Here is a 27,948-nt window from a genome sequence, read left to right as displayed (position 1 = left end):
ATATGCCGATTGATCCGTTCTCTTTATGACTCGCGCTTCTCTAATATGGATGTACTGTCAATACTACCATACTATAAGCACTTCTGCCACCATATCCCTTCAGAACCACAATGTTTCGGTTTTTGACTACTGCCCTACTAAATGTCATCCACAAACTAGACACTTATATTCTCATTGTGGCCATTGCATATATTATTGTGTTATTCAGTCTAAATTGCATTCCGCATGTCAGAGTCAAGTACATCGGATGGTTTAGTTTGAACAAGGTCACACTAGAATATCGGAATAGCAAAGTCGTCATTGGCAACTTTCGTGTGCGTCTAAACTTCCTTTTACCGTCATCAGACTCTTCTCGGATCATCAATGTCTATTTATCCGACGTATCAATAATACAGAGCGAGTCTCCACAAGACAAGCAACAATCCAATCGTTGCACAATTCTGCAACAGCAGCTCATTGTCGATATTCCATCATGGATATATACTCTTCTAATACGGGATCGCTGGCTTAAAGAGTTTGCAGTGCACGTTGGAAACTTATCAATTAGCCACTTTGCTATGGGCGGCCTTAGCGTACAATTGTCGTACACAAGGCTTGAATCTTTAAGATCGTTGTCTTTTGGAACTCACGGCATATCACTTACAGTTTTGGACGGCTTTATCCACGATAATCTGCGGCGTTCCACCATGGACAAAACTAGAGTGGTTCGTAATCTCGAAGTGGAGCTTCTGTCTGAGATATACTTTACCTGTCCCTTACCAAAAGAGAAATCCCGGATTCGGGGAACTGTTAACAATGTCGGACTAAAGTTTATCGTTGCCGATGTTCATATCCCAGACTCACTAGATTTGTCGCAGTTGCAGAAGTCGAAGCAACCGAATCCAAAAGAGCCATCCCCTCTGAATCTTCCAGATACAGCAACTCTACTCGCTCTTTTCAACTTGATTTCCTTTGTACAAATCAAAGTAGAAGAGAGCGTTGTATCCTATAATGACTTGCGGGTAGAGTCATCCAGTTACAGTTTCAATTACACAAAAGACTACTCTTATAAGAAGCAACTTATTTCAAAAATTTCCTTTTATGTTACTGCTGGCCAGTTTTTCCATTTGGATCTGAAGTGTATGGAAATCCCTTCCCTCACATACCTATTTGAAGCCAACATATCAGATTTTCAAAGCGCAATATTGGCGAATATTTCAACTGATCATTGTGTTGATATTTCCTCTAACTTGACTTTGGCAAACCCTAACATAAGCATCTTCTTTGACCAGTTAGGTTTTCTCTTGAACACGCAACATAATACCAAGAGGAATAAACAACCCATTGATTGGAAGAATAATAAATTTTTTGCTCTTCTGAAAAAGATCAGAAATATTTCCACTAAGGTTCTAATTATGGACACAAAAATGACGCTCCACATGCCACAGAACAATCTGATAAAGTTCCATAGAGAGTCACTGAAAAATATTGTTTCCAATGGGGAAATGCTGTCTTTGGCATTTAAATCGTCAAGCAAAAACTTGGGAAGACTTATTGAGCGCAAGTGTTTTGGATATGCAAGTCCCTTGACACTTAAGGGATACATGCGTATGAAAAACCTACGCCTAGAAGTGGAAAAAAATGAACTTTTGGTATCCAACCTAAACTCCTTAATAGGTTATTGCGTGGACAATAATAGCGTTTCATTGAAATTCGTGTCAAAGCATGTGCGTTTGAAATCTGTCAACACCATGATTTTCCATGTGGTGAGATTAATTCGCGAGACTAGAAGATCCCAAATGAATGCTGCCTGTGCAGATATTGCAAAAGTTCCACAAGATGACTCTAGTACCACCAACTCTTCTGACAGCAATGGTATTATCACTTCCATGGACATTTTCGAAGTGCTACCTTCGGTAATTCGTTCTGTGAGATTTGAATCTAAGAGAATCACTACTACGATCATCTGTAATGATTCATTACCATCGCACATACTCAAAACGGATGAAGGTGAAATGGTGGACCTCTCTTCATTCAAAAGAGGTATATCATTCACAGTTAACGATGTGTCATTAACGTATAAAAAATCAGAACTAACTTTCAAGGTAACTATCCGTCATATTCAAGTTAATACTCTCAGTGAGTATATGAATGAATATGTGGATGAGGTTGACGATGTTTCAAGGTTTGACGTGGGAGAGATTGACTTCGAGGACGTATCCAGTTTGAACACAACCCTGTCACATATACTGGACCAAGGCGACAACAACGAGATTAAGAAAGTGAAACGAGTTTTGTTCATCAATGATATCGTTATTGAAAATCCTGCGAATATTAGTGATAGAATCCTTATTTCTATTCCAGAAGTTGATGGCAAAATCGATGTATTTTTGATTTGGTGTGTGATGTATGCACATACGTTAGTCGAAATGATTGCACCAAAGGTGAGCAAAACTTATTCCGTCGAAGAAGAAAGCCAGGTGAAGAAGAAAAATAAGAGACTCAATCTCAGCATTAATATCGATTCACTCGCTTTAACTGTGAAAGTGCCAAACAATGTGGATCTAATGTTCGAGTGTGATCAATTACAACTAAGAATCATTGGTTCAGAACATCGAGTTCAGGTAGACTTCTTGCGTCTTTATGTCGTACATCCAGCTACCAAGTTATGGACAAGACTCGTTTCTATCACAGACTTACTCATAAACTTGAACAATTTGTCTAAAACTAACATCAACTTGGTTTCAAAGACTGTCCGTTTCAATATCCCTTTCCAATTTTTGGTATACACAGTCATTGACAACATTGTTACGTTTTTCAAAACAATCAGGCAACTTAAGTATAATTTCAAGAATCTTTCGCAAGGAATCTATGACTACCAGCGGATTATGCCTGAGGGCAAACCAGCATTCAATGTTCCAAGAATCAGTTGGAAGTCGTCGATTGTGGGTCTTACGTTGGAAAACGATGCATTTGAAGCTGAGCTTGCTTTGATTTTCGAGCTCGCCAGCTACGAGCAAGTCGACAGGCTTCGTAAATTGGCACTTTTTGAGCAAAAAGTAAAAGACATCAAGTCCAAGGTTGATACTTCAGTTTTAGAGGAGCATGTTCCATCTCTGCGGTTTCTATCGAAACACAGCCGAAAGCAGGACAGCTCATCAAGGTTTACAATTTCAGAAATTGGACCCGCGATTGGGGAATCTTTCAAATCACAATTTTCGAATATGCACTCAAGGCATTCTGAAGACCAATCATTGGCAGGTTCAAAGGCTGGTGACGTTAAATCTAAAAGCTTCTTCAAAAAATCACACAGAAAGAACAACGGATCTGTTGAGAAAGAAACATATCAAACAGAGATATCAACTCAAAATGAAGAAGTTTACACAGAGGAATGTGCAGCTGAAATAATCAACAGAGCGAAAGAGGCTTTAGATAAAGATTTCGGAACTTCATGGATCCAGAAGTTCAGGAAATTCAAGGAAACCCGATACGCAAATATCCGTGACATATCAAGGAGCATTTGGGATGAAGACGAAGTGAACCCAATTATGAAAAGCAAGTTCCTGATTCAGAACTTTGCTCCCGGTACACCTCAATTTACGGGATTGTTCAAAGATTTCGATCTTGCAGTTGAAACAGCGAAGATTAATGATATTGACGAATTTTTGAGGCTTCACGGTAAAGGACAACCTAAGCTTGAGTACTCCATCTTAATCCCATTATTCTTCCGACTTAGAAGTTCGTCTGTCAGTCTCCGCGTTCGTGACTATGCGCTTCCCGCCCTTTCATTTCCTTCGAATAGCGGTGGGAGAGCACCTATAATGGATTTTCTGGGGAATTTGGTGATTAATGAGAAACTTGTTTTTCGGAAGGAAGAAATGAGACACATATTTGTACCGTTTTCTCCAGCTATCACAAAAGAGGAATCAACAGATAATTTCTATTCCGTTCACATTCCTAGAACGTTGACTCCAGTCAAATTCATGCTCGATCTTCAATGCAATATAAATACCGATCGCGCTTGCATTATCAGTTGGAGTAAATCGTATCAGGCTGCAATGCTGAGTGTGATGCAAGCATTTGATAATTTTACCAAACCGCCAATAGACGACAGCCCTCTTGGTTGGTGGGACAAATTCGGTCTTTTGATTCACGGAAAAATCAAATTTAATATTGAAAACGAATTGTGTCTTCACATCAAGAGCTCTATATCTCCATACGAACTAGTGGGAGAGAACTCTGGTTTCGTCTTTTGTTGGAAAAATGGTGTTCTGTTAAGGATCAACGAAACCAATAACCCAGCAGAACTCATTCTTCTTGACAGTCATGATTTTATTCTTGGCATACCAAATTATTCAACTGCTGAGAGTCGTACATGGAGTTTATTCTATAACGACACCCATGACTATGTTCACGAGAGCGAATACGAAAGTAAGAAATTTCAAAAGAGAGTATTGAAGTTTTCGTCAGATGAAAAAGTCTTGTGGACACTTGGCTTTGCTTTTGAACGAAATTGTGATAAGAATGCAACCGAGCTAAGCAGCAACCAAGAAAGAACAAGCAAATTCAAGCCACACTACGATGTTGTTGTTACGAATCCAATTTTTGACTGGCATCCCGATTCCTATGAGGAGTATCGGTCAGATTATTTGCATATGGCAATATCAGTCTGCTCTAAATCTTCAAAAGGCAACTGTTCCAATTCTGCTTATCTAACCCCTCGGTCAATCAAGTATTTTACAACCTGGTGGAATACACTTACAAACACTATTTCCTTGCCAATTAGGGAAGGAAAGTTATTCTCCTCAAAAAAGATTCCAAAATCGCTGGTGAAAATGAGTCCACACTTATTCACTTTCAAATATCAGTTAGAGATAGAACCCCTTACTATTTCCAATCTCCATCTTTCCTTTGATGTACAGAATCGAAATTACAATGTGATATTCACGGGCTTGAAAGGTAAAGTTGCACGCTGTGTTATTGATCTCCACCAACGAAAAGAAGTTGTTCGATATGTCAACGACAAACTCGGCATCGATAAAATGGTTCGCAAATTGAAACTTAATTTAGGAGAAATTGACATAACAGATGCAGATATTAGACTCTTCTATGCAAAGTTTAGTGATACGTCCTTGAGGGGAGAGCTCATGTCCTATTATACTGGTGATTCGCTGACGCCAATTGATATAGGATCATTCCAAGCAAATAGGGAGAGCCTGCAAAGCAAATATGGCACATCTGACTGGAAAAAGAATATGTCCATCAAGGAAGAAGACTTCCCGTGGTTAGATTTGGAGGACTTTATTGAACTTGAAGAAAAGGAAATGCTCTCTGCGGATCCCGCTATATCAGTCCATCCTTTCTTCTTCACTCCTCGATTTACTTATTTCAGGGAGTTCACGTTGGAGAGTTCCGAAAGCAAGTTTCCTTTTGGTGCAGAAAAATCCCACCGTTGTCTTATAGGGGCACAAACACCTGATCAGGTGCAAGCAATGATTCTCAAACGACGTGTGGATGAGATAAAGCAAGAGTTAGAAGACACTCATGATGTTTTACTGAAACTCGATAAAGATGATTCTACTAGCAAACAAGACTATGATCGTCTCAATCATCAAATTGATCGAGCAAAAAGAGCTATCAGTCATGTTACCACCATTTACGAAGATGTTGCTTCTACTCCGAGCTCATCTCATAATAGCCGGCCAGCAAGTTTGGCACCTAATGCAGAGGTACTTTCAAAAGTCCCAAGCTCAAATATGTTGAAGAAAATCGCCACAAGTTCGGATTCAAGTATCATTGGCGTTAATGAAAATGGAAGCTTTTTGACTAAAATGGACTCTAGGGCATTTTCCGCGTATTCAAATTACAAATCCATGGAACAAGCAAGAGAAGTTATGACTTCTAATGCGTCTGCTAGCAGTTACCATAATCGGTTTTTGATTCATAACTTGCAATTGGTTTGGAATAATAAAGTCAGAAATTTATTCATGGAATATTTGTTGGTTGTGAACGATGAAAAAACTCAGGCATTCGCTATGAGTAAGAAGGCTGTTGATCTTGTTGACGGTATTTTAAAGAAGTATAAAGAGTCGGACAAAGGTAAGGGAGATGAGAGCTCTACAACTGAATCAAGCCAGGATTATGACTCGAATGAGGACATTATTAATTGTTTTGAGGAGTACTTGACGCACAATGACAGCGATGATCGGGAAATCGAGAACAAATATCTCATCAAATTCATTCGACCTCAAGCTCAATTCATTAGTGAGCTTGATACAAACTTATGTGTTCTCCAAACCTCCCAAGATGTTGAATTGCGTATCATATGCGTCAATGTTGCTGGAACTAATAACATCATCAGTGAGAATCAAAGCCTTGTGTCTTTGATTGCAACACGTTATGGTGTTTTCCTTAAGGACTCTTTTGCGTTCGCTTTTGAGCGCAAAAATTTCACTGACATGTCTTTAAATCCATATGGAAACTATGTTAACCGTCAAACCTGGCCACCCTGGGTAAACTGTGAAGAATGTGACGAAGTTTTGAACTATGAAGAAGATCTCGTATTAGAAAGGACTACTATGGCCTTCACATTTGAGAAGCCAAATATGTTGTCAGTGGATGCAACTCCACTGTCTAAGGCCAATGAGATCAAAGTGCATTTGGGAAAAGTTGTTTTCAATGCAACGTCTTCTCAATATTCGGCGATGTATTTTGTGGTAACTGATCTCCTCATGCATTCTAACTCGGGAAGAGATCAGCTTCACCGCCGTTTAAAACAAATTATGACTTTATCTGATGAATCTGATTTCCAAGGAATATCGGAGAAAGTGAAGCAACTTCAGCAAAACATCAGAGTGTGTCGTTTTATTTTGCTTAAAATGGATGAACGAACTGTACTATTGAGCAAAAAAGAACAAAGAGAGAAAAGTGTTGTGGAAATGGAAATGGAAAGGATGAAGCTTGAACTTGGTGTTATAGTTGAGATGTCTCAGCTAGTAGGAGATAACAATGCGTGGAAAAAAGATCTAGCTATGAATTGGAAAGTGGACGCCGATCAAGTTATCTGGCATATTCTTGATGATAACAGAGAGCCTCTTGTTGACTTTGCATTGGCTGCTTCGCAATTTTCACGCGTGGATAAATTTGATGGTTCCAATTCCAATTTATTGGAAATATCAATGATTCAAGGTTTCAACTTGCAACCGAAAGCGGTATACCCCGAGCTTTTCCGACCATACTTGGAAGTTGCCGAAACCAATGCAGATGAGAATGTTAGTCATGCCACACCTATTGTACAGATGTCGTGGGAGATGTTGAATCCCGTTGGTGGAATAAAAGTGATGAAGAATGCAGAGCTCAAGATCCAACCAGTGCACATTCAGGTTGATCATGATACTGCGAACAAGATATTTAACTACATGTTTCCTAAGGAAGATGAACTGAGCAAAGAAAGCTCTTCACTGCTGGCAGAGGAGGAGCTCGACGACTCATCCAGTGCCACTTCTAATACCTCCCCAGAGAGCTCTAACCCTTTCAGAAAACTCATGGCGAAGAAAAGATCTCCTAGTATCAATTCTAGCCATTCCAATCAAAGTTCGAGACACGCACATTCAGCGAAGAGCGAAGATTTCAGTGTCGAGAGTCTGTCAGTGGTCTCATCTTCGGACGGGACTTCAGTGAGCGAACGGTTGACACCTAAACTTAAAAGAAAGTCTGCCAGAAAAGCTCAAAAGGAGTTTGTGGATGATGTCAGTCTCATTATGAACCGGTCATCGAAGTATATTGTCATCGAGGAGCTTAAGGTACACAAGGTTAGAATGTGCATCAGTTTCAAAGCACCCAAGCATTTGAATATCATTGATGTGCATAACCTTCAGGTTTTAATTCCCACCATTCACTATCAAAATAAGACTTGGTCGGGCCATGAATTAGCGATGCACCTCAAGAAAGATGTCATTCGTATCGTGTTAAACCACGCTGGTAAAATTATTGGAAACAAATTTAAACATCGTCATCGGAAGAAGACTGGACAACCACTAAAACAAATCTCGGACTATTCTCAGTACATGACGTTAGAACAGTTACAAGAAGAAGGCAGACCTCGAAATGGCTTACAAAAATTGAAGAGAAATGCCCTGATTGCTACTGAAGATTCACGAAAATCTGCTTCTCATCCAACGAGACTCAGTCCTATGCAAAGAAATGTTGCAAGGCACCCCGTTGACCACGTCAATATGAATAATTATCTAGACCTGGTTTCAGATGGTGAGCTGATTTCTCAACCGGATCAGTCTACGAAAGAATCGCCATAAATTTGCCAATCAATATTTCATCCCAACCCAACTGTACAATATGTACAATAGTAGCTCTATGTATGGCCCTGACATGATAATTCAGAAAACGCGCGACTTCTCTATATCCTCTTAAGTCCACCATGAGCGGAACTGGATGACTTTACACCACTCAAAATAGTCGAATTGAAACAATTACGATAAAAAGGAGTTCAGGAATACGTCGGCTCAACCGACTCTCTCTATTTTTTGTCTGTAAGCCATTGCAAATCTTTGTTTCCCCACGTTTTAAATATAGACCCGTGCCTCCACAGCTCCAATACCCGGTCAATCCTGTTCTAATCACGCTAACACTGGTAGCCACAATTGCATAAATTGAAGATGGCTTTCTTTGACAATCTCAAAGAGAAGGCCGTTTCTACGTTTAACCAGGTCCTTGACCGTAAATCTGACCTGGGTCTCACCAAAGACCAGCTTTTTTGTCGGGAATTCAATCTCCCAGAAGGAGAAAGAGTATTGTCTGAGCTGGCTGTGGAAGTGAGCTATCGACCCGAAGCGACGAAAGAAGTTTATAAGAATGGCAATTATCCACAAGGAAAACTATATCTAACTCCACATTTTTTGGTTTTCAGGGACGTTTTTGACCGTCGGAACTGTTCTTTTACGTTACATTTGTCTACAATCAAAAAAGTTGAGCGGCTCCCTACAAGCTCCTATGGATTTGCTTTAGCATTATCTACACATTCACGGATCTATATAAAGCTCTACTTGGTGGGCCTCCGGTCTGACTCAGAGAGGTTTTCGTCTCAACTCAAAACAGCCTTGAGAAACAACTTGCCTAATGTAAAGCAGTTGCACCCATTTATTCAAACGTGTTACTCGGAGTACTTATTGGCGAAAAACAAGGTCTCCACAGAAAAGGTTGAATCGATCCCGCCTGGAGGGTTGGGCATTATTTTCAAGTTCCCAGGTAATGCCAAGGAATCACGCGATAGGTCCAAAATGAAGTTGTGGTTTGACTTGTTCAGGGCTGATGGAAGAAACCTTTCCTTGATCAAAACCCCAATGTTCTATAAGCTTGTTCGCGTTGGATTGCCAAACAGACTTAGGGGAGAAATCTGGGAGTTATGTTGTGGTTCCATGTTTTTAAGACTTGATCACCAAAATGAATATTTGAAGCTAATTGAAGATAATAAAGACAAGAATTCTGTGGCTATCGAAGAAATATCCAAGGACTTGAACAGATCATTACCCGAGTATGCAGCATATCAAGATTCAGAGGGCATTGAACGTTTACGCCGCGTTCTTACTGCGTACTCTTGGAAAAACCCCGACATTGGTTACTGTCAGGCAATGAACATTGTTGTGGCAGCCTTACTTATATACATGTCTGAAGAGCAGGCCTTTTGGTGCTTAAATGTTCTTTGTGATCGCGTCGTACCAGGATATTACTCAAAGACAATGTATGGCACCCTACTCGACCAACGAGTATTCGAATCTTTGGTTGCAGACACCATGCCTATGCTATGGTCACATATTAATAAGCACGACATTCAACTCTCGGTCATTTCCTTGCCTTGGTTCTTGTCGTTGTATTTGACCTCCATGCCATTGGTGTTTGCTTTCAGAATACTTGATGTTTTTTTCTTGCAGGGCCCGAAAACGTTATTTCAAGTGGCTTTGGCAATATTGAAATTGAATGGAGAGGAATTGCTTCAGGCCGAGGACGATGGCACTTTTATTTCCATCTTAAAAGATTATTTCCACACTTTGGATCAATCCGCTCACCCTACAGCTGGAAATGCAAAATATGCTCTGGTGACAAAGTTTCAAGAATTGTTGGTAACAGCTTTCAAAGAATTTTCGGTTATCAACGATGAGACTATTGAGAAGCATCGAGCAAAGCATAGAGATTCCATTTTCCAGAACATCACCACCTTCGTCAAGAGAACGGAATTGCGTAACTTACCCAAGACTGCAAACTTAACACCTGACGATTTATCTTTGATCTATGACCGATTCTACACTATTGTTCAATCTACCATAACTGTAGGATCAGGCTCTAGTATGATGGATTATGAGGCTTTTCAAATCTTTATGGGACAAATTTGTGATTGGGTTGAGCCCGAAGCTGTTGACGAATATGCAGAGAAACAAGACAAATTCTTAAAACGATTGTTCAACAAATGGGATATCGATCACCAAAATGAACTCTCGTTGGCGAATTTAGTTTCTGGATTGGATTCCCTAATGGAAACAGATTTGCTTTCTTCAATTTCTAACTTTTTTGCCCTTTACAGCAAAAATGACGCTGTGGATCGCGAAGGTATATTGACAATTTCTGAAGATTTGCTTCACATTACAACCCCATGGAAAGAAGGGCTCCTTTTAGACTCTCTTACTGAAATTGCTATCGAAAATGCCATTGCTGATGAAATCTACAAACAGCAACAAGAACAACACTCTGCAGAGAAGGGAAATATTGCAATTCCATCCAGTATCGATATAGACAAGAAGAAAATCGAGAATATGCAACTTGAAAGATATTTGTCAGCAGCAAGCACATTCATTCAACGTGCATTTGAATATGCTGTACCTGTGGAGGATAAACCTCTAATTGAAGAGTTAGCTGTCGACAATTCTATTTCTCATAATGCAGCATTGAATCCAAACACACCTGTCACCCTTAACCTTCCCACCTTCCGGATGGTTGTACTTGCCGATGAGACATATGAGTTATTCTTCAGTACTACTTTGCGGCAATCAATCCATATCGACAAGCCATTGGACTCCAAAGTGGCAACAATGCGCAATTTGAGAGATATGTTTGATGGGCTTCTAGCAGATGGAAGAGAAGTTGCGAAAAAGGTTCGCCGTCGTATGGATTCTGCTGCCCATTCACAAAGTGATAACTCTTCAGAAAAATCATCAAAGACTCATAAAACTCTGGAAGATGATGAGGACGGAGATGATGATTTTGGAATCACCGAAATTGACGATAATGATAAGGATCTTTTGCTTGGTGCCGAGGCACAGGTTTATACCGACCCAGTGCACAAGACTCCAGCAGACAGGAGACAAATTGAAAATTTCCACAAAGCTGAACAACAAGCATCTGGCAATGAGGCTCATTCTCACCATAAGAACCTCATTGAGTTTGAAACTTAATTAATTGTCTACTCAGTAACAGTGTTTAACTATTCTAGGCACGAAACTTTTATTGAACAGTTCTAAAATATCAAAGAAAAAAAATAAATCATTAAGAGTATTAGAAAATGTCGGCATGTAAAATGTACGTAAAGATGAAGAACGAAATATGGCAGGTTAAATCTTGTCTTCATTTAGTTTCTGCCGAAAAGCTTCTTCAAGAAACGTTTCTTTTTGTGTTTTCCTTCTTTAGGTGCTTCATTCTCGTTTTTCCGAAGCGAAGTTACGGGTGCTTGTGCCAAATCATTTGAAGATCCTTGTCCACTCACATTACTGTGTTTTGTTAGATCGTCAGCTGAATCACTAAAGCGAGACAAGAAACCCTCTCCACCCTTGAAATGAGAGAGACCAGCATCCTCATCATCGGAGTCAGCTAAACGAGATTTGAAGCGCGATCCGCCATTGCTTTCTTGAGCTGTCGACGAGTTTCCAGCGAACAGTTGCTCATAAGATGGTCTTGCCGAAGGACTAGAATACGCTGGTGCCCTAAGTGTAGTCCTGTGCTGAATATGAGACACGGGCCTTGCAGCTTCTGGTTTCGCTTGTTGATCAGCATTCTTGGAGAATGATGATTTCCTTTGAACAGGCTGGAAAACCGATCTTGGTCGACTGTTGGCCTTGGCATAGAGATCGGCTGCCTTCAATTTGGAAGGTGACTGGTAATTTGGTTGTAATGCGGGATGCGGCGCAATTGGTTGTGGTTGCGTCTTGAAACTTCTTGCACTCATTCCACCGTTGCTTGCTGCAAGTGTACGTGGTTGATGGAAGTCTGCTTGTGATGCAGGTCTTAAGGAGCGGCCCGCCATGCCACCTGACATAGCACCACTTGGTTGCTTCCGTAATGTCTGAGAGACTCTTTTTTGCACGGTGTTAGGTGATCTTGGAGGATTAACATGATGTTCTGGTGGGAGGTCACTGGCGTCACCAAGTTGAGAGTTGGATAACTTTGAGTTTAACCTTGTATTTTCTGCCGTTGTCAAGGAGAGATATGCTTGATGTGCTGGACTTTCGTTTTCACTCTTAGGGGATTTCGAATATGTCGCTTTTGGTTGTTTCATCGCAGATTTAATGGGCTTGCTCCGTGATTCATTACTTGTGATGGATTGGAGAGAACTGGCAACATTTGGTGGGGAATGTGAAGTTAAATTCAAGTCAGTATAGCCCTCTTCAATAATTTCTGGAACTGGATCGAAAGTAGGAGATATGGCAGGAACATCATCTGTTACTGGGTCAAAAACAGGTCTAAGATGGTGCGCGAGATTGGGGGAATCAGTGTCTTCAACTTCCTCGATGCCAAACTCATCCTCGCCACCCGCTTTATTGTTCAGTTTCAGTACCTTTTCCAAAACTTTATCCAAATCACTAGCTTCAGATAGGGATGAGGTAGCTGCAATTTCAGTATTTGAAGCATCAAGTGAATACAAGCTGGAATGGCCGTCTTGATGGTCATCACTAGGTTTCAATGTATCCCCCTCATTCTTCTTTACTTCAAGCTCATCGACAATGATAGGCAATGGTTTTATAGGTACGTCCTCTTCTTCTTCCTCTTCTTCTTCTTCTTCGTCTTCCCCTTCAAGTTTCTGAACATTATTCTCTTCATGCAGAATCTTCTTCATGTCATTGTCGTTGTGTTGAACCTCTATACTTTTTGCATTATTCTCGACTGCATTGTGCTCCACTGTGATGTCTGATCTTTTCTCCCGGGATTCAGGAATGTCGGTTGCAAGTTTTGGAATTGGGTGCTCCTTAGGAATTTGTTCCGCAACTGGGGACATGCTGCGTGACACAGCCTCTTCTTCCTCCTCCTCGAGTTTCTTCAACTCCTGCATTTTCTTTTCATTCTCTAGTCTCAATTGTTTCAAGCGCTCATACTCAAGGCGTTTGCGCTCCAATTCCTCAGCCAATCGTTTTTCACTTTCAATCAGTTTCTGAAGCTGGTCCATCTCATGTTGCCTCTCTGTTGCTGAGTCAATGGCTCCTTCACGGGTTTCTTCGGCCACTTTCTCTTCGATTTTAGGAGGGGAAACTAATGAAGATAATCTTGATCCTGTCGAGCGAGTCACTTTATGTGTGGGCTGACGCGAAGTGGAGTTGATGGATGCTGAACGCGGGGTCTTCTGCATCAGAGGCGAGCGCTTGATAGACATTCCTGATCTCATTGAATTTGAGCGAGCAATCTCCTGCTGCATTGAAGATTCAGGCACCTCCACAACCTTGATTCCGTTGGGAGTCGGAATATATTTTTTGACCATTTTGACAGGAGGCTTTTCGGCAGGTCTATGCTTGAGTTTCACGTCCTCCATCTTGGCTCGGTTAGAGTAGTGGACGTCTGCTTCTTTGCCCATTTCCTCTAACAACGAGTCGTTGAAACTATCATCAACACTGTACACTAAACGCTTGCCTGTAGAGCCAGTGGACAGCATACTTGTATTGCGCTTCGAGGCATTGGAGCCAGCCCTGGAAGTTCTCGTGACCGGTGGCCGGAATCCACCATCTTGTACCGAAGGACTTCTTTTCAAAAGACTGCCAGCAGAGCGAGTGGTGTGGGCCTGGTTCTTAAGCGACAGGGTCCGGGACTTACCGTATTTTGCCGGCTGGGTTTCTCTCAAATTCTCGCCAATGGATAATGCTGCTGCCATAGCATTTGTGTTCGGCTGCTGGACGGCATTGTTTGCCTGACCCACGCCGGTGTAGGCAGTTGAATTTCGGGTTTTTCTTCTGAACATTGACTAGGCCAACTGCAAAAATATCCTTTGCGTAACAGGGAAGAGAAGCGAAGAGAAATCGGTTGGGTTTTTCAGGCAGGCCGAAAGGTCAAAGCAATAGTGTTGTTCTCCCGTTGGTTATCGCAATACGCGCGATCGTACCGAATTCGGCACAACACGACTTTTGGAAGGGGCTTAGGCGAAACGGGAGGAGCTGGGCCAGATAAAGTTTGAGGGAAGGAATTGTTGCTCGCGATTCAAGCGGTGAACCGATTATATTCTCCCAAGCATTTGCAAATATTAGGCTTGGGAAGTGTCTCGTGGCTAGGCATGACGGTCCTGATGCAGGACAATCATCTGTCTTTTGGCAAGCGCAGTTTCTGGAAGCAAGAGATGCAGAATCTTTTTTCTGCTCCACATGAATAGATACGAAAGGTGGGACTAGTATTACGATGGTTCAAGCTACAAACCGTAATGAATTTATTGTTTTTGTGCTTCATTGTCATGGAAATATGCTAAATTGCGTTGGTGTTTTCCGTTTGTGAATGTGAAATATTCTGAATTCCATGTATGTGAGGCATGCAATAGTACATGAGAAGAAATTGGTTGTGCCTACTATACACGTCTATTGTTCATTGAAGCCCTAGACATTCGAACATCCAACTTTTCTGCAAAAATGTTCTGATGTACGTAGTTGATTGGCGGCCTAACTGTTTAGGAAAATAAAATTAGAAAGCTGAAAAAAATCACAGATTCTCTATGTTATTTATGCTGTACACGATTTAATGGGGAAAAATACCTTCAAGTGTTGACTACCATTTTGTTGGGCAATGTTTCCCTCCTTTGAGTGTTTCAACATTGTCTGGATCATAAAGTGACGCTTTGACCTTAATCCTACGTGCCTACGTAATCCACAACATTCCACGTTCGATTGAGATCGTGTGGAGACTGATGTGATAAAGTGGTTTAGTTGGTCTTTCGGAGGTCTTGAGGTGACAGTGACATACCATACGTTTCAGTACGTATTCCCTAGCTAATATCAGTGTAGAATAACTGTGAAAAAAAAATTGTTGATGGGATCCGCCCATACCATTATTAGTACATGGAGAAACAGCCGCAGACATAAACCAGAAACAGAGTGTTGCAGGAAAATCCAAGGACAATTGCGTTTAAGATTCACGACACGATAAACCATTGCAGCCAATCTAGATTATCCTCGTATCGCTCCCGAATGTGTTATTCACTAAAATGTTCCACAGCCTGTTCATATATTCAACGGCTTGAAGATAAATCCACAACCCCGACGAAAAATTGACCTGCTTTTTCTTATTTATTGCATTGAATTCCTCCACCTATTGTACCAGCCTATGTCTTAATAATCGGGCACAGTAGGCGCAGGACCGTATTTTTATATATTACCGTATCGACCTATGGAAACCGGCCCCCAAGGTCATACGCAATCCCTGGTCATACGCAATCCCTGACCTTAAGTTGTAGTAAACCCACGTCCGTATACTGGTTTTCTTCCGAGCCCTACCATCTGTGCTAGCCACGTGCCGCATGTTTGTCCATTGGCCACTATAGCCCTCATAACAGGGCCAAGACACAACAAAAAGCCGCTCCAAAGAAAACCTTGGAGGAGAGGTAAAATGATTTGGTCCTTAATCACGGCATATGCAACAACACTGGGCGTTATTGGAGCAAGTGGGGCGACTGGAGCCTGAAGAGTGTTTCCCTCGACATTCAAATCTTCGGCACTTTCATCTACTCCCATTAACTTGAGTTCTTTTTCCGAAAGCGTATGGTTGATGCCAGCCTTCTTGTTAGCGTATGTCTGAAGCGACCTGAAAAAGGATTGCTCAAAGCGTAAATCCGGAATCGGATATACGGTAGTTTTTGCAATGTTTGCCGTCATGATGGTGAAGAACGATATTCGCGCTACTTTTACAAGCAGTAGTAGTTACCCTTAATGTGACTGTTGGTGCGACATGAATCGTTATACTCATATATATGTTTCAGAATACTTATAGATCTGTAAAACTTATGCCATAGACGGTTTCAGTCATTTTCATTTCTAGTGGTTACCTCCCAATGTCTTTGTTGGTTATATTTGGCACGTGACCATTACACCATTTTTCAGGGCATGGATTGATGAAGCTTCCAACTGTAAACAATCTCTTTACATCAAGGTAATTAGTGTAATAAGACTGAAGAGAACAATTGAGTCACTGAAATAAAACAGGAAACGCTGGTCCAGCTACACGTTCTTCTTCAGTCGTAGGCCACATCCGTGCCTCCTGCCCAGTCTCGAAAAAACATCAACCATCAAAACCAACTCCACTCTATAACCATGGAAGTTGACAGCGCGGAATCTGGCCCTCGTGTGACCATCAGACAGACGGAACGAGACCATGTGGACTTCATTTTGCGTGGCGTGGATCTTTCTGTGGCAAACTCATTGCGGAGAACCATGCTTTCGGAAGTTCCAACATTGGCGATAGATTTGGTTGAAATCGACGTCAATACGTCGGTGTTGGCAGATGAGTTGCTTTCACACCGTTTGGGTTTGATACCTCTCAATAGTGAAGGCATAGAAAACTTGTCATACTCGAGGGATTGCACGTGTGATCAGTACTGTCCCAACTGTTCTGTGAAGTTAGAGTTGACAGCCAAGTGTGACTCTGACAGCACCATGAACGTGTATTCGCTGGACTTGGCCAAGTTCCATAATGGTTCCAAGTTGGGAGACCCGGTGATCCGTGATCCAGCCCACAGGGGACCTTTGATTTGCAAATTGCGAAAACACCAAGAGCTTCGTCTCACATGTATCGCCAAGAAGGGTATAGCCAAGGAACACGCCAAATGGTCGCCATGTGCGGCGATCGGATTCGAGTACGATCCTTGGAACAAGTTGAAACACACGGACTTCTGGTATGAAGACGACGCTGAGGCTGAATGGCCTAAGTCGGCGAACTGCGAATGGGAAGAAGCTCCAGACCCAGAAGCTCCATTTGACTACAATGCAAAGCCTGCAAACCTTTATGTGGATGTCGAAACGGTGGGTAGTTTGGCTCCTAACGAAGTTGTTGTGCGTGGAATCGAAACCTTGCAATTGAAACTTGCCGGTATTGCTGTCGAGTTGAACAAAGACACAGTTGAAGCAAACGATGCCGCTACAGGTGGATTCACCACCTATGGCCGTTCACCAGGTGGTAACAATTCGCCGGATAACGGATACTCATATGGTGAAGGTTTTGGCAGTTCGGCGTGGTGAGTGTAATATAGAAAATAATGAAGACATGTAAAACTGTTGCGATGAATGTGTGTATTCTCTCTTGGTAGAATATGGTGCTGCAAGACTTTGTAAATTGTCGTGAATGGTTTACTAGAATGGATACTTCATCTTGTGGCAGGAGAAATGCAACTCTGTGTAGTGACTACAAGGACTGAATCTTGAATAGGTTTGATTTAGTATCAGTTACAGTGTGCTCTTTTAATCGTTACTCTTGCGTTGTATTCTAGGGCCAGACCTTTCGAAATTTGATTAGTAACTTGAATCAAAATGAAATTTCCAAGCTCCACGGAACTTTGAATATTTATTGAGAGATACATTCTTCTGAGCTCATATGATTATTAATCGTCATGTAGTTTCGGCGTATACTTGCATCGAATAGTACTCACTATACGACTCTATTCTATTCAAAGCATGTGCCCCTACTCTATTCTATCATTCTCGTAGCTTTGATCAATTTTTCTGACATTATGCTTTTCAACATATTTCTCTTAAGCGTTGGAACGAATATCTTATGCTCTGTTGTATCGCACCACATCTTCAAACCGTACTAACGACCCGCCAAAAATATCCAACGCACTTCCATAAGTCAAATCGACTTTTCCTCCGCTTAAACGAGATACGAGGTCCAAATCGGTGATCAGCCGAGCACCACCAGCATAAACAATGCGCCCCTCGAATCGTGGGGGACACCACTCGCCTAACTTCGTCACTAATTCTTCATCCACACCGTTGCAAAGACCTTCCACATCGGCTGCATGAACCAAGAATTCGGCACAGTATTCTGCCGCCCGAGCCAAAAATTCTGCGCTGAGTTCGCTATCGGTAAGAGTTTGCCATTTGTTGATAGCCACTACCCACTTCGACTCTGAAACTTTCCGGCAGCTCAAGTCTACCACCAACCTGTCACGGCCCACCAAAGTTGAAAGGCTTTCAAGCTTGGCCCAGTCAAAGACCGTACGTCCGTCATCTTGTGAAAATAGCCAGCTGGTTACAATGACGTGCGAAGCTTTATGTTGCTCCAACCATTGCAATGCATTGCTATCGTTGATGCCACCGCCAACTTGGAGATGTCCGGGCCATGTAATACATGCTAGTCTAGCGGCTTCATCATTCGCTGGGTTACTTCCAAGCTTGATCACATGGCAGCCTTCGACTGAATTCTGTTTGTAGAGGTCAGCATAATACGAAGCTGGCTTCGTCGAAACAAAATTCTCTTTGGTATCTTTCAGGGCCTGCGTATCATCCTGAGTAAGCGTGCCACCGACGATTTGCTTGACTTGGCCTGCGTGGATATCGATGCAGCCTCTGAATCTAGTCATGGGGAAGAGTGTATATGACTCAGATAGGCTTTAACATACTTGATAAGGTGGTGCAGGCACAACTATGAGGCCAATGTAGATTTCTCTTCAAGTAACATCTTGAACATAGAGAAGTCCTGTCCCAGATATGTTCTTTTCTCATGAAATGAATGGACCTGCATTCTTTTTATGGTTATGCTAGATGTAGTGCTACAGTACGTGAGGTAAAATGTTTTAATAACTGTAGTGCAATGTTTGGAATGAAGTAGGCAATGTTATCGAACATATTGACTCTGAACATGTTCCTGGCCTTTTGCTTTTTTTTTTTTTTTATTGGTCTTGAACCCTATAAGATGTCACTGTTCTCTTCGGGAAAATACTCCACATCGAAACTGAATATCGCATCGCGAAAATTTCACGGTCTGCCTCTCTTCACCATGGCTGACGATGACTACCTAAAAGCAATGGAAATCCAGAGACGAAACTTTGAGGCACAGTTTGGCAGCCTTGAGTCAATGGGATTTGAAGACAAATCTGCGCCAAAAAGCTCTGAGTCTGAAGAAAGTGAAGATGAGACGCAATTCCATGGATTCGATGGAGAATCAGAAAGCGATCTCAGTGTTAGCGAAAATGAAAGGGACAGTGACAGTGAGAGTGAAATCAGCAGTGAAGAAAGTGAACATGAAGTCAAGGTGGTCAAACTTACTCAAGAGAACTCAACGCCTGTGCTTTCTAATAAAAGAGACAAGAAGGTGGCCCGTTCTGGAAGAGCACCTACGCTTTTAGAAATGGAAGAAAAGGAAAGAAAGCTCCTGAAACTCACCAAGAAGCAACAGGCTAAAGCTGCCAAGGAAGATGAGGAGAACTTGGAAAACGACTTGAAATTACAAAGGCTCTTGAGCGAATCGCACATTTTGGCCAATAGCTTGGAGTATTCTGGAGCAGATTTAACTATGCAAACACTAGATTATGATGCACCCATTGGCAATGCCAGACGGCGTATCCTTGATCAGCGGATCCGTGAAGTATCTTCTACTAATGCCACGGCTCGTAAAAAGTTGGAGAAGATGCCTATGAACATGAGGAAGACTTTGATTAAGAATAGAGAACAACAAGTGGCCAAGTACGAAAAGGAAGCTCGTGAGGCAGGAATCATCCTTTCAAAAGTGAAAAAGGGCGAGTTGAGAAACATTGATATAGGCAAAGGTGTGACTCCAGTTACGGACCGTTTAGGTGTGGGTAAGGGACATAAGAGCAGAATTAGAGACCGTGGACTTAAGATTCACTCTGTGGGAAAATCCACCAGAAATGGATTGCGTATTTCACAGCAGGAAATCGACAAGGTCAACAACCAGGGAAAGAAAAGACGGAGAAAATGAGCATAGGAGCATAGGATGTATGTATAATAATGTATAGTAACTGAACAAAGATTCCGAAGAGCATGTAAAGGCAGCTACATAAAGCTAAAAGAAGAGAGAATTAGCCACAAGTATTGAATATTTACATTGTTCTCGTCAAGTCTAGAAGTGTTACTTTTTTTTTGTGTGGGTATTTTTTTGCGGAGGTGCAAATCAATGTTATGTTTACTCGCGCAACATAAACAGAGCCAACACCCTTTTTCATCATGACGTCGGTCCTACCCAAAAAAAGATCTGGCGACCAGAAAAAAAGAAAGTCCAGTGCTGTTCTTCATGACCTCTCAAACAAAGGTCGGGTGATCTCAGGAAGATCTGTCTCGAATACGAAGAGAAAACCATCTGGAACGAGACATGTTAGTAGAGGAGATATGTTTGTTGGAAGAGACGAAGAAGATGCCAACTCTTCCTTTGCCGACGATGCCATCCACTTTCACGAGAATCGATCCACCATTATGTCCAATTTTGAGGAATGGATCAAGCTTTCTACAGATAACAAGATCACAACCAAAAACTCCTGGCAGTTTGCGTTGATTGACTACTTCCATGACATGAATGTCATCAAAGACGGTGATAACATCAACTTTCAGCGTGCTTCTGCCACACTTGATGGCTGTGTAAAGATCTATCTGAGCAGAGTGGAGTCTGCGGCTTCCGAGACTGGCAAATTATTGAGTGGTTTAGCAACAAAAAAAGGCCAGATCGAACTTGAGGATGCACAAGAGGAAGGTGAAGAAGATGGAGAAGCCGAAGACTCCGCCAATTCGAAGAAAGAAAGACGGGTTAATCGCATAGTGGAATCCACTTTGGTGAGCTTTGACGCCTTGAAGATCAAGAAGCTAGATCAAGAATTGGCAATCGATCCACTTTTCAAAAAAGCTTTGGCCGATTTCGATGAGGGAGGTGCAAAAAGCTTACTTTTGAATACATTAAACATTGACAGTTCTGGAAGAGTTGTATTTGATGCGACAACAAACTCGATGAATCCAGACGAAGAAAGTGAATCGGAATCAAAGCAAGACGATATGGATGTGGATAAGAAAAGTATAGATTTTCTGAAGTTAAGAAACATGTTCGTATCGTCTGGTCCAGAACTCGAAACTCTCTCCATTTGTCCCTCCATTCTGGAATTAAAGCTTGCATTAAGCGATGTCAATAAGGCAAAAACGGTACTTGGTGATGTGAATGATCGATTAAATGCAGACGAAGAAGAGGAACGAAATTTAGCCGACAGTGTTCCGCCTGAAGAAAATCTTCCGGACTACGACTATGATATGGATTTTGAAGCGCAGGACGAAAAGAGAGAAGATGTGAATCTAGATAATATTGAGAACGAAATCCAAAAAGCACAAGATGTGTTGAAATCCTACGATGATACTCAATTTGATGAAGGAGTTACGACAGCTACGGTAATGGATCAAGATCTAATGGCATACTTCGACGAGAAGATGAGAACTAATTGGAGAGGACCAGAACATTGGAAAGTCACAACTCTTAAACAAAGTAAAAACCTTGATGGTCTAAGTAAGAAAGGACAAACTCCTCAACCCGAAACTGCTCCTAAGAGAATCAGGAAGGAGGATATCACCATCAATTTTTTCGAAGAAGAGGAGGAGGATTTCCTTGAAAATATATTTCAAAAGCACAAGAATCCGTTTCAAATCTCCAAGAGGCCTGAAGAATGCAAAATAGATGACTTTCATGTACTTCCAGATGATATCCAATTCAATTCGCAAAGATTGGTCAATTTGTTTCTCAAGCCGAAAAAATCGATCGTGACGTTTTCCAAACGTTCAAAGAACCACTCAAATGAGTCTAATTTGAACGATAAAGCATACACCGACGAGAACTATTTTGCAGGGAAGTATCTAGAACAGGAGAAGGCGTTGGAAGAGGAAGCCAGACAAGAAAAACTTGCCGCATCGTTCCTTCAAGCGGAAATGGAAGATTATGACAACGATAATTTCGGTGGCATCGACTTTAATGATGTTTTGGGTGGAGAAGATGGAACGGTTGGAGGAGAGGAAGAGACGAAAAATGATAACGGCAGTCAATTTGTTACTGGGGGTAGGAAAGCGCGTCCCGAGTATGTTAATTTTTCCAAAGTGGCCAAGAGAGTGGACGTCAAACTTCTCAAGGATAATCTATGGAAGTCCATTAAAAAGGAGGAGAACGAGAAGGAGAAAAGTGTCAGTCCTGAAGAACAACTGGAAGAGGATCGAAAGAAAACGTTTACAGAGGTCGTTGAGACTATCAGCGAGATGTACCGTCCTGAAGAGAAGAAGGACCTTTCGACCAGTTTCTGTTTTATATGTCTCTTGCATTTGGCGAATGAGCATGGGCTCTCTATTGCGGCAACAGATGCCCACGATGATCTCTTGATCAAGGGATTCTAGTTTCAGGTACGTATAGATTTCGGGTTGTATAGTTATGAACATAAGGTTTACTTGATTAAAGGTACGTTTTGCACTACTTATGGTCAGAATAGAATTCCATCTTCCCTACAGATCCAAAGCGTCCAAGAGAATATCTTTCGTAATTTTCAATCTAGACGCATAATTGTGCTCAATATTATGGCACATGTAAGTGAGCAAATAAAGTATCTACAAACGACAGTAGGCTGAGATAATTATCGGCCCCCAGTGCCTGAAATGCTTTCGTTTTCGTCGATAAGATTTTCAGAGCTCAACTTCAATATGCACCGCTTCTTCCCGAGATGTCGTATCTCGGCTTGTCAAGCTTCATGATATATTCTTGTATGCCCATACAAGGCAAGGTACTCGCTAGCATGATCGCACCTGGGCCGCGCACGACCTTCTACACACTTCGCACCTGTTCCATCTACGCCTCCGCTTTCTGAACTACTTTCTCGGCAAATGCAAAGTTTGACCAGAATCATACCCCGGGCGCCAGCGCGGATCCTCCGGCCGACATACATACGGCCCTTGGCTTTGGGCGTGTCCGCATGGCATGTGCGCCGAACCACGTATAGGAACATGTCCAGTTCTACCATGTCGATGCTTTCGGCGCTGGAACAGGCGGCCAACTCGGACATTTCCAACGCTGAAGTGCAGGCGGAGTTTTACAAGCGGCTACTTGCCACCAACTACCCTCAGATCGTCGTGCAGCGCTTTGAAACCCCCGGTATCGCCTCCAATCCGGAGTGTGCGCAACTCTACATTGAGGCGTTGAACAAGGTGGGCAAAAGGGCCAAGGCAGAGCAAGTGACGCGTGATTTGGCTGCTGGCACTAACGCTGCTGTGGCAGGAAACGCAGGTCACTCGCCATTTTCCTACGGCATGGGCTCGAGAACTGAACCTGTCCACGTGATTGTGTCCGAGTCCGGACTCACTATATTGTCAAAGTGGCTCAAATGGTTGATCCCAGTGGCGCTTCTCACATATGGAGCATCGAACGCCTTCAACTACTTGGTCGAAAACGGCACCATCTTCCGCAACTCGGAAGTTGTCGACAAGTCTGTCGATGTTTCCCAATCCACAGTACGGTTCAAAGATGTCTGCGGCTGTGATGAGGCTAGAGCAGAGTTGGAGGAGATTGTTGACTTCTTGAAGGATCCTTCCAAGTTCACCGGTTTGGGTGGAAAGTTGCCCAAAGGTGTATTGTTAACCGGTCCTCCAGGTACAGGTAAGACGTTATTGGCACGTGCGACAGCAGGAGAGGCCGGTGTTCCCTTCTTCTTCATGTCTGGTTCGGAATTTGACGAGCTTTATGTTGGTGTGGGTGCCAAGCGTATCCGTGAGTTATTCGGCCAGGCGCGTGAAAAGGCGCCAGCCATCATTTTCATCGATGAGTTGGATGCCATTGGAGGAAAGCGTAACCCAAAGGACCAGGCATATGCTAAGCAAACTTTGAATCAATTGTTGGTTGAGTTGGACGGTTTTTCGCAGACTGAAGGTATAATCATCATTGGAGCAACCAACTTTCCAGAATCCTTGGATAAGGCCTTGACCAGACCTGGCCGTTTCGACAAGGAAGTCATTGTAGAGTTGCCTGATGTTAGAGGTCGTGTTGATATTTTGAAGCATCACATGCAAAACGTCGAAACTGCCGAAAATGTCGATCCTACCATTATTGCAAGAGGAACACCAGGATTATCTGGTGCAGAGTTGATGAATTTGGTGAATCAAGCCGCCGTGCATGCATCTCAGCTTTCAGCACCTGCCGTTGATATGAGTCACTTTGAATGGGCCAAGGACAAGATTTTGATGGGCGCCGCAAAGAAGAAGATGGTGATTACAGAAGAGGCAAGAAAAAACACAGCTTATCATGAGGCTGGACATGCCATCATGGCTATGTACTCTCCAGCTGCAACCCCCTTATATAAGGCCACGATCTTGCCTAGAGGAAGGGCATTGGGTGTAACATTCCAGTTACCTGAAATGGACAAGGTCGATATGACCAAGAAAGAATGCTTCTCGCGCCTTGACGTTTGTATGGGCGGTAAAGTAGCTGAGGAGATGATCCATGGCCCAGAAAATGTCACCAGTGGATGTTCCTCTGACTTGGCGAATGCTACAGGCATGGCACGGGCCATGGTGGCATCCTATGGTATGAGTGATGTTATTGGGCCTGTGAGAATGAGCGATGACTGGGAATCGTGGTCTCCTAAAATCAGAGATTTGGCTGATAACGAGGTGCGGAGCTTCTTGGTGGAATCCGAATCCAGAACACGCAAAATGCTCGCTGCAAAGAAAACAGAGTTGAAAAGACTCGCCGAAGGCTTATTGGAATACGAAACTTTGACGAAAGAGGAGATGGAGAAAATCGTCAAGGGAGAACCAATCAACAAACCAAAGACCATCAGCAACACCGTCATTAAGTCTTCTGGGAGTGGCCGATTAGAGGTTATAAATGAACCTACTCAGCCTGTGCCTCTTGCCGAAGCATGAAAAAAAGTTTCTATGTAAATACCCATGGTCATGTTTTTGTGCCAATATATCATGTAATTGTTCTACTTGTAGTGGATTTCCAGCATTTGGCTGATGATCCTAGTTTACATTGTATGTCAAACCTATTGTACATTACGTCTTAGTATATACTCTGGCCTTAGCGTTGCTGGCCATTCAGGAAAAAGTTCGCCAATTGGGCACTCAAGTTGCCATTTTGACCTCCATAGTTTGGAGGGAAGTTCGGAAGTGAATTGTTTTGTGGCATTTGTCCTGGGTATCCTTGTGGTGGAGGAGCATTGTTGTTATTGTTATTATTACTGTTGTTGAACAAACCACTTAATGGATTGGCAGCACCTTGGCCATAAGCTAAGAAATCTTGCTGTCCACTAGCCATGGTGGCCTTGACAAACTGTTCATCTGGCTCTCCTGGTCTGTTTGACTTTGGTCCATTTCTGGCTGAGTTGGTTGGCATCTTCTTAGACATTGCCTTTGACGAAATACCGGTTCCAATTTCGATATCGGGCTCGTCAATAACTAATCCACTTTGTAATGGTTGTCCTCCAGTACCACCCCATTGTGCCTGGACGACCCATGCTCTGTCGGCATCAGTCAAACGTTGTATAGGAACAATGGAAACACCGTGTTGGTAGTTGCAACAGTCTCTTGGGCCAAAACCGACACCCCATCTCGTTCTCAATGGCAAAGCACCATCTTTGTTGAATGACTGGATAACTTGTTCGGCTTCCTTTCTCGAGTAAACTTTAACGAAAGCGTGTTTCCTTTCACTATTCAAAATAACTGATTGCACTTCTGCGTAAGGTCTTAAGTGAGATGCAAGTTGCTTTTCATCCATGCCGCGTGGAACACCACCGATAAACAATGTTCTTGACATGACTTTGAAAGAGCCTTGAGGCAATGTGCTATCGAAACCAACATTACGAGGACGGAAATGAGGTGCCCCAGGGACATTCATTTCACCCTCGCTAGCGTTATATCCTTGAGACAATGACTTTTTCTCTTCGTGAGGCGAACCATAATTGTCATGGCCTCTGCCATGGCGACCTGAAGGAGATCTAGAGCGGTTTCTTCTAGAGTAACCACCAACATCATCACGACCTCTTCTGTCGTTAAAGTTGCCTGGGCCGTTATTGTATCCACCACGTTGTGGATGCATACCCTGCATACCTTGCATACCTGGCATGCCTGGCATACCTTGCATTCCTTGCATTCCTTGCATTCCTTGCATACCTGGCATACCTTGCATTCCTTGCATACCTTGCATTTGATGCATTTGTGGGATTTGAGGCATACCTTGAGGCATACCCTGTGGCATACCTTGAGACATACCCTGTGGCATTCCCTGTGGCATACCTTGTGGCATACCTTGTGGCATTTGAGGCATTTGAGGCATGTTAGGCGCAGGCGGACCATTTTGACCATTGTTTCCCTGCATTTGCTGCAACATGTTGAAAATATACTCTTTATTTGGTTGATTCTGTTGAGGTTGTGTTTGCAGTGTAGGAGGGGAAGGCAGCGCTACAGCAGAACCGGACGAACCACCCGCTAATACTGATAACTGTGACAAAATATTCGTCGCATTGTTTGCTGCAGCATCTTTCTGGGGAGCAGGAGATGCAGCCGCTGGTGGAGTAGGGGTATCATTGGACTTTGCCAAAGAAGCAAGAGCCAGAAGAATACTTCCTGAATCCGAGGTTGGCTTTGGAGCATCAGCCCCAGAAGATACAGAAGCAGATACGAGATCTGCCTTTTTTCCTGGCGGAGTTCCAGGAGGAGTAGTTGAGCGAAAGTGTTTATCTCTAATTTTCTTTATCGTTTCAGGGCTGAAGGTCTGGGCACGCTCCCAGATATCCACCAACTTCCCGATTTTTATGTTAGTTGATGGGATAATCAGCAATTCCATGGCGTCGTCAATAAGAGATTCAACTAACTCGCTGATCTTAAAAACGCCTGCCGCAAAAGTTCCCTCGGGAGCTTGTGCGTTGATGACTTCGTTTCTCTTTTTTGCCTCATCCATGTAAACCCTGACGATGGAGTCAACAACATACAAAGCTCCCAACTTGTGCGACGAGGGAGTAGCTTTACAGCTTGCGTATAATGCGGGGACGATTTTAGACTCTTCAGATACGTTTTTAACCGCGATGTCGGTCAATTTCTTGATACGAGTACCTGACACGCCTGGGGCCTTTAGAGTCAGCAACTCTTTCAAAATCGATTCAAATTCACCCACAGCTGACATGTTTCACAAAAGCAACAAAAACAATAAATTACTGCAAATTTCTTAAGGCACCACCACTACGCTGAGACCTTGGAACTTTTTCACCACAGAGGAAGAATCGTAATTCGATTTGCCAATTACAATACGTTACTAATACAACCTATCAATACGAAGATTTCAAGGTCGAGCCACTAAATTGGACAGATATTTGTGTTTTTCTTCGGGAAGGGGACGGAAGGAGGGAAGTGGTACCGAACAAAAAATCAAGCGAGGGCGGCGAAGGTCACTATATATATTCATCTGGTTAAGGCACGACCCAAATGCTTAGTCCAGGTTTTGTATGCACCCCGTTCTCCATGAGGATAGGAATGTGATACGAAAGAGAAGAGGGGAGAAACGTATCCCTTCAACATGACATGTTTTGTTCTTCATGAGCCTGGATTTTACGGTTCTAGTTTTCGAGGTGGTAGTGAGTCTATATCATCTAGATATACAAGTATATTGATATGTTTTGCGGTAAACCTAGCTTTCAATGTTCACTATTTGCGTTTTGTGGGTCTATATTCGAGAAACCCAAATTCAAAGCGAATTAAATACTTCCAGTAAATGGGA

At 42.6% G+C, this 27,948-nt stretch overlaps 10 protein-coding genes across 10 annotated transcripts; 6 read left to right on the top strand and 4 right to left on the bottom strand. All coding sequences in view use genetic code 12, as the record gives it.

Annotated features, from left to right (window-relative positions):
• Positions 1-110: 110 nt before the first annotated feature.
• Positions 111-8,291, top strand: FOB63_000828 (uncharacterized protein; the record flags this gene model as incomplete). Its single annotated transcript, XM_002619674.2, has 1 exon — positions 111-8,291. The coding sequence occupies one exon, from the start codon at positions 111-113 to the stop codon at positions 8,289-8,291; it is 8,181 nt and encodes a 2,726-aa protein (XP_002619720.2).
• A 360-nt stretch (positions 8,292-8,651) lies between these two features.
• On the top strand, positions 8,652-11,438 carry GYP2 (Gyp2p; the record flags this gene model as incomplete). The annotated part of the gene is made up of 1 exon (XM_002619673.2): positions 8,652-11,438. One exon carries the CDS (start codon positions 8,652-8,654, stop codon positions 11,436-11,438), a length of 2,787 nt encoding a protein of 928 aa, XP_002619719.2.
• Positions 11,439-11,611: 173 nt separating this feature from the next.
• FOB63_000826 (uncharacterized protein) lies at positions 11,612-14,203 on the bottom strand (the record flags this gene model as incomplete). The annotated part of the gene is made up of 1 exon (XM_002619672.2): positions 11,612-14,203. The coding sequence occupies one exon, from the start codon at positions 14,201-14,203 to the stop codon at positions 11,612-11,614; it is 2,592 nt and encodes an 863-aa protein (XP_002619718.2).
• Positions 14,204-15,668: 1,465 nt separating this feature from the next.
• FOB63_000825 (uncharacterized protein) lies at positions 15,669-16,097 on the bottom strand (the record flags this gene model as incomplete). The annotated part of the gene is made up of 1 exon (XM_002619671.2): positions 15,669-16,097. The coding sequence occupies one exon, from the start codon at positions 16,095-16,097 to the stop codon at positions 15,669-15,671; it is 429 nt and encodes a 142-aa protein (XP_002619717.1).
• A 435-nt stretch (positions 16,098-16,532) lies between these two features.
• On the top strand, positions 16,533-17,456 carry RPB3 (DNA-directed RNA polymerase II core subunit; the record flags this gene model as incomplete). The annotated part of the gene is made up of 1 exon (XM_002619670.2): positions 16,533-17,456. One exon carries the CDS (start codon positions 16,533-16,535, stop codon positions 17,454-17,456), a length of 924 nt encoding a protein of 307 aa, XP_002619716.2.
• A 530-nt stretch (positions 17,457-17,986) lies between these two features.
• On the bottom strand, positions 17,987-18,796 carry FOB63_000823 (1-(5-phosphoribosyl)-5- ((5-phosphoribosylamino)methylideneamino)imidazole-4-carboxamide isomerase; the record flags this gene model as incomplete). The annotated part of the gene is made up of 1 exon (XM_002619669.2): positions 17,987-18,796. One exon carries the CDS (start codon positions 18,794-18,796, stop codon positions 17,987-17,989), a length of 810 nt encoding a protein of 269 aa, XP_002619715.2.
• Positions 18,797-19,047: 251 nt separating this feature from the next.
• Positions 19,048-20,154, top strand: FOB63_000822 (uncharacterized protein; the record flags this gene model as incomplete). Its single annotated transcript, XM_002619668.2, has 1 exon — positions 19,048-20,154. The coding sequence occupies one exon, from the start codon at positions 19,048-19,050 to the stop codon at positions 20,152-20,154; it is 1,107 nt and encodes a 368-aa protein (XP_002619714.2).
• Positions 20,155-20,399: 245 nt separating this feature from the next.
• Positions 20,400-22,586, top strand: BRN1 (condensin subunit; the record flags this gene model as incomplete). The annotated part of the gene is made up of 1 exon (XM_002619667.2): positions 20,400-22,586. One exon carries the CDS (start codon positions 20,400-20,402, stop codon positions 22,584-22,586), a length of 2,187 nt encoding a protein of 728 aa, XP_002619713.2.
• A 480-nt stretch (positions 22,587-23,066) lies between these two features.
• YME1 (i-AAA protease) lies at positions 23,067-25,100 on the top strand (the record flags this gene model as incomplete). The annotated part of the gene is made up of 1 exon (XM_002619666.2): positions 23,067-25,100. The coding sequence occupies one exon, from the start codon at positions 23,067-23,069 to the stop codon at positions 25,098-25,100; it is 2,034 nt and encodes a 677-aa protein (XP_002619712.1).
• A 157-nt stretch (positions 25,101-25,257) lies between these two features.
• FOB63_000819 (Nrd1 complex RNA-binding subunit) lies at positions 25,258-27,357 on the bottom strand (the record flags this gene model as incomplete). Its single annotated transcript, XM_002619665.2, has 1 exon — positions 25,258-27,357. The coding sequence occupies one exon, from the start codon at positions 27,355-27,357 to the stop codon at positions 25,258-25,260; it is 2,100 nt and encodes a 699-aa protein (XP_002619711.2).
• Positions 27,358-27,948: the final 591 nt, after the last annotated feature.

Source organism: Clavispora lusitaniae (assembly GCF_014636115.1).
Source record: "Clavispora lusitaniae strain FDAARGOS_655 chromosome Unknown tig00000003_pilon, whole genome shotgun sequence".
Classification (NCBI taxonomy): domain Eukaryota; kingdom Fungi; phylum Ascomycota; class Pichiomycetes; order Serinales; family Metschnikowiaceae; genus Clavispora; species Clavispora lusitaniae.
This window is presented reverse-complemented; position numbering and strand designations above follow the sequence as displayed.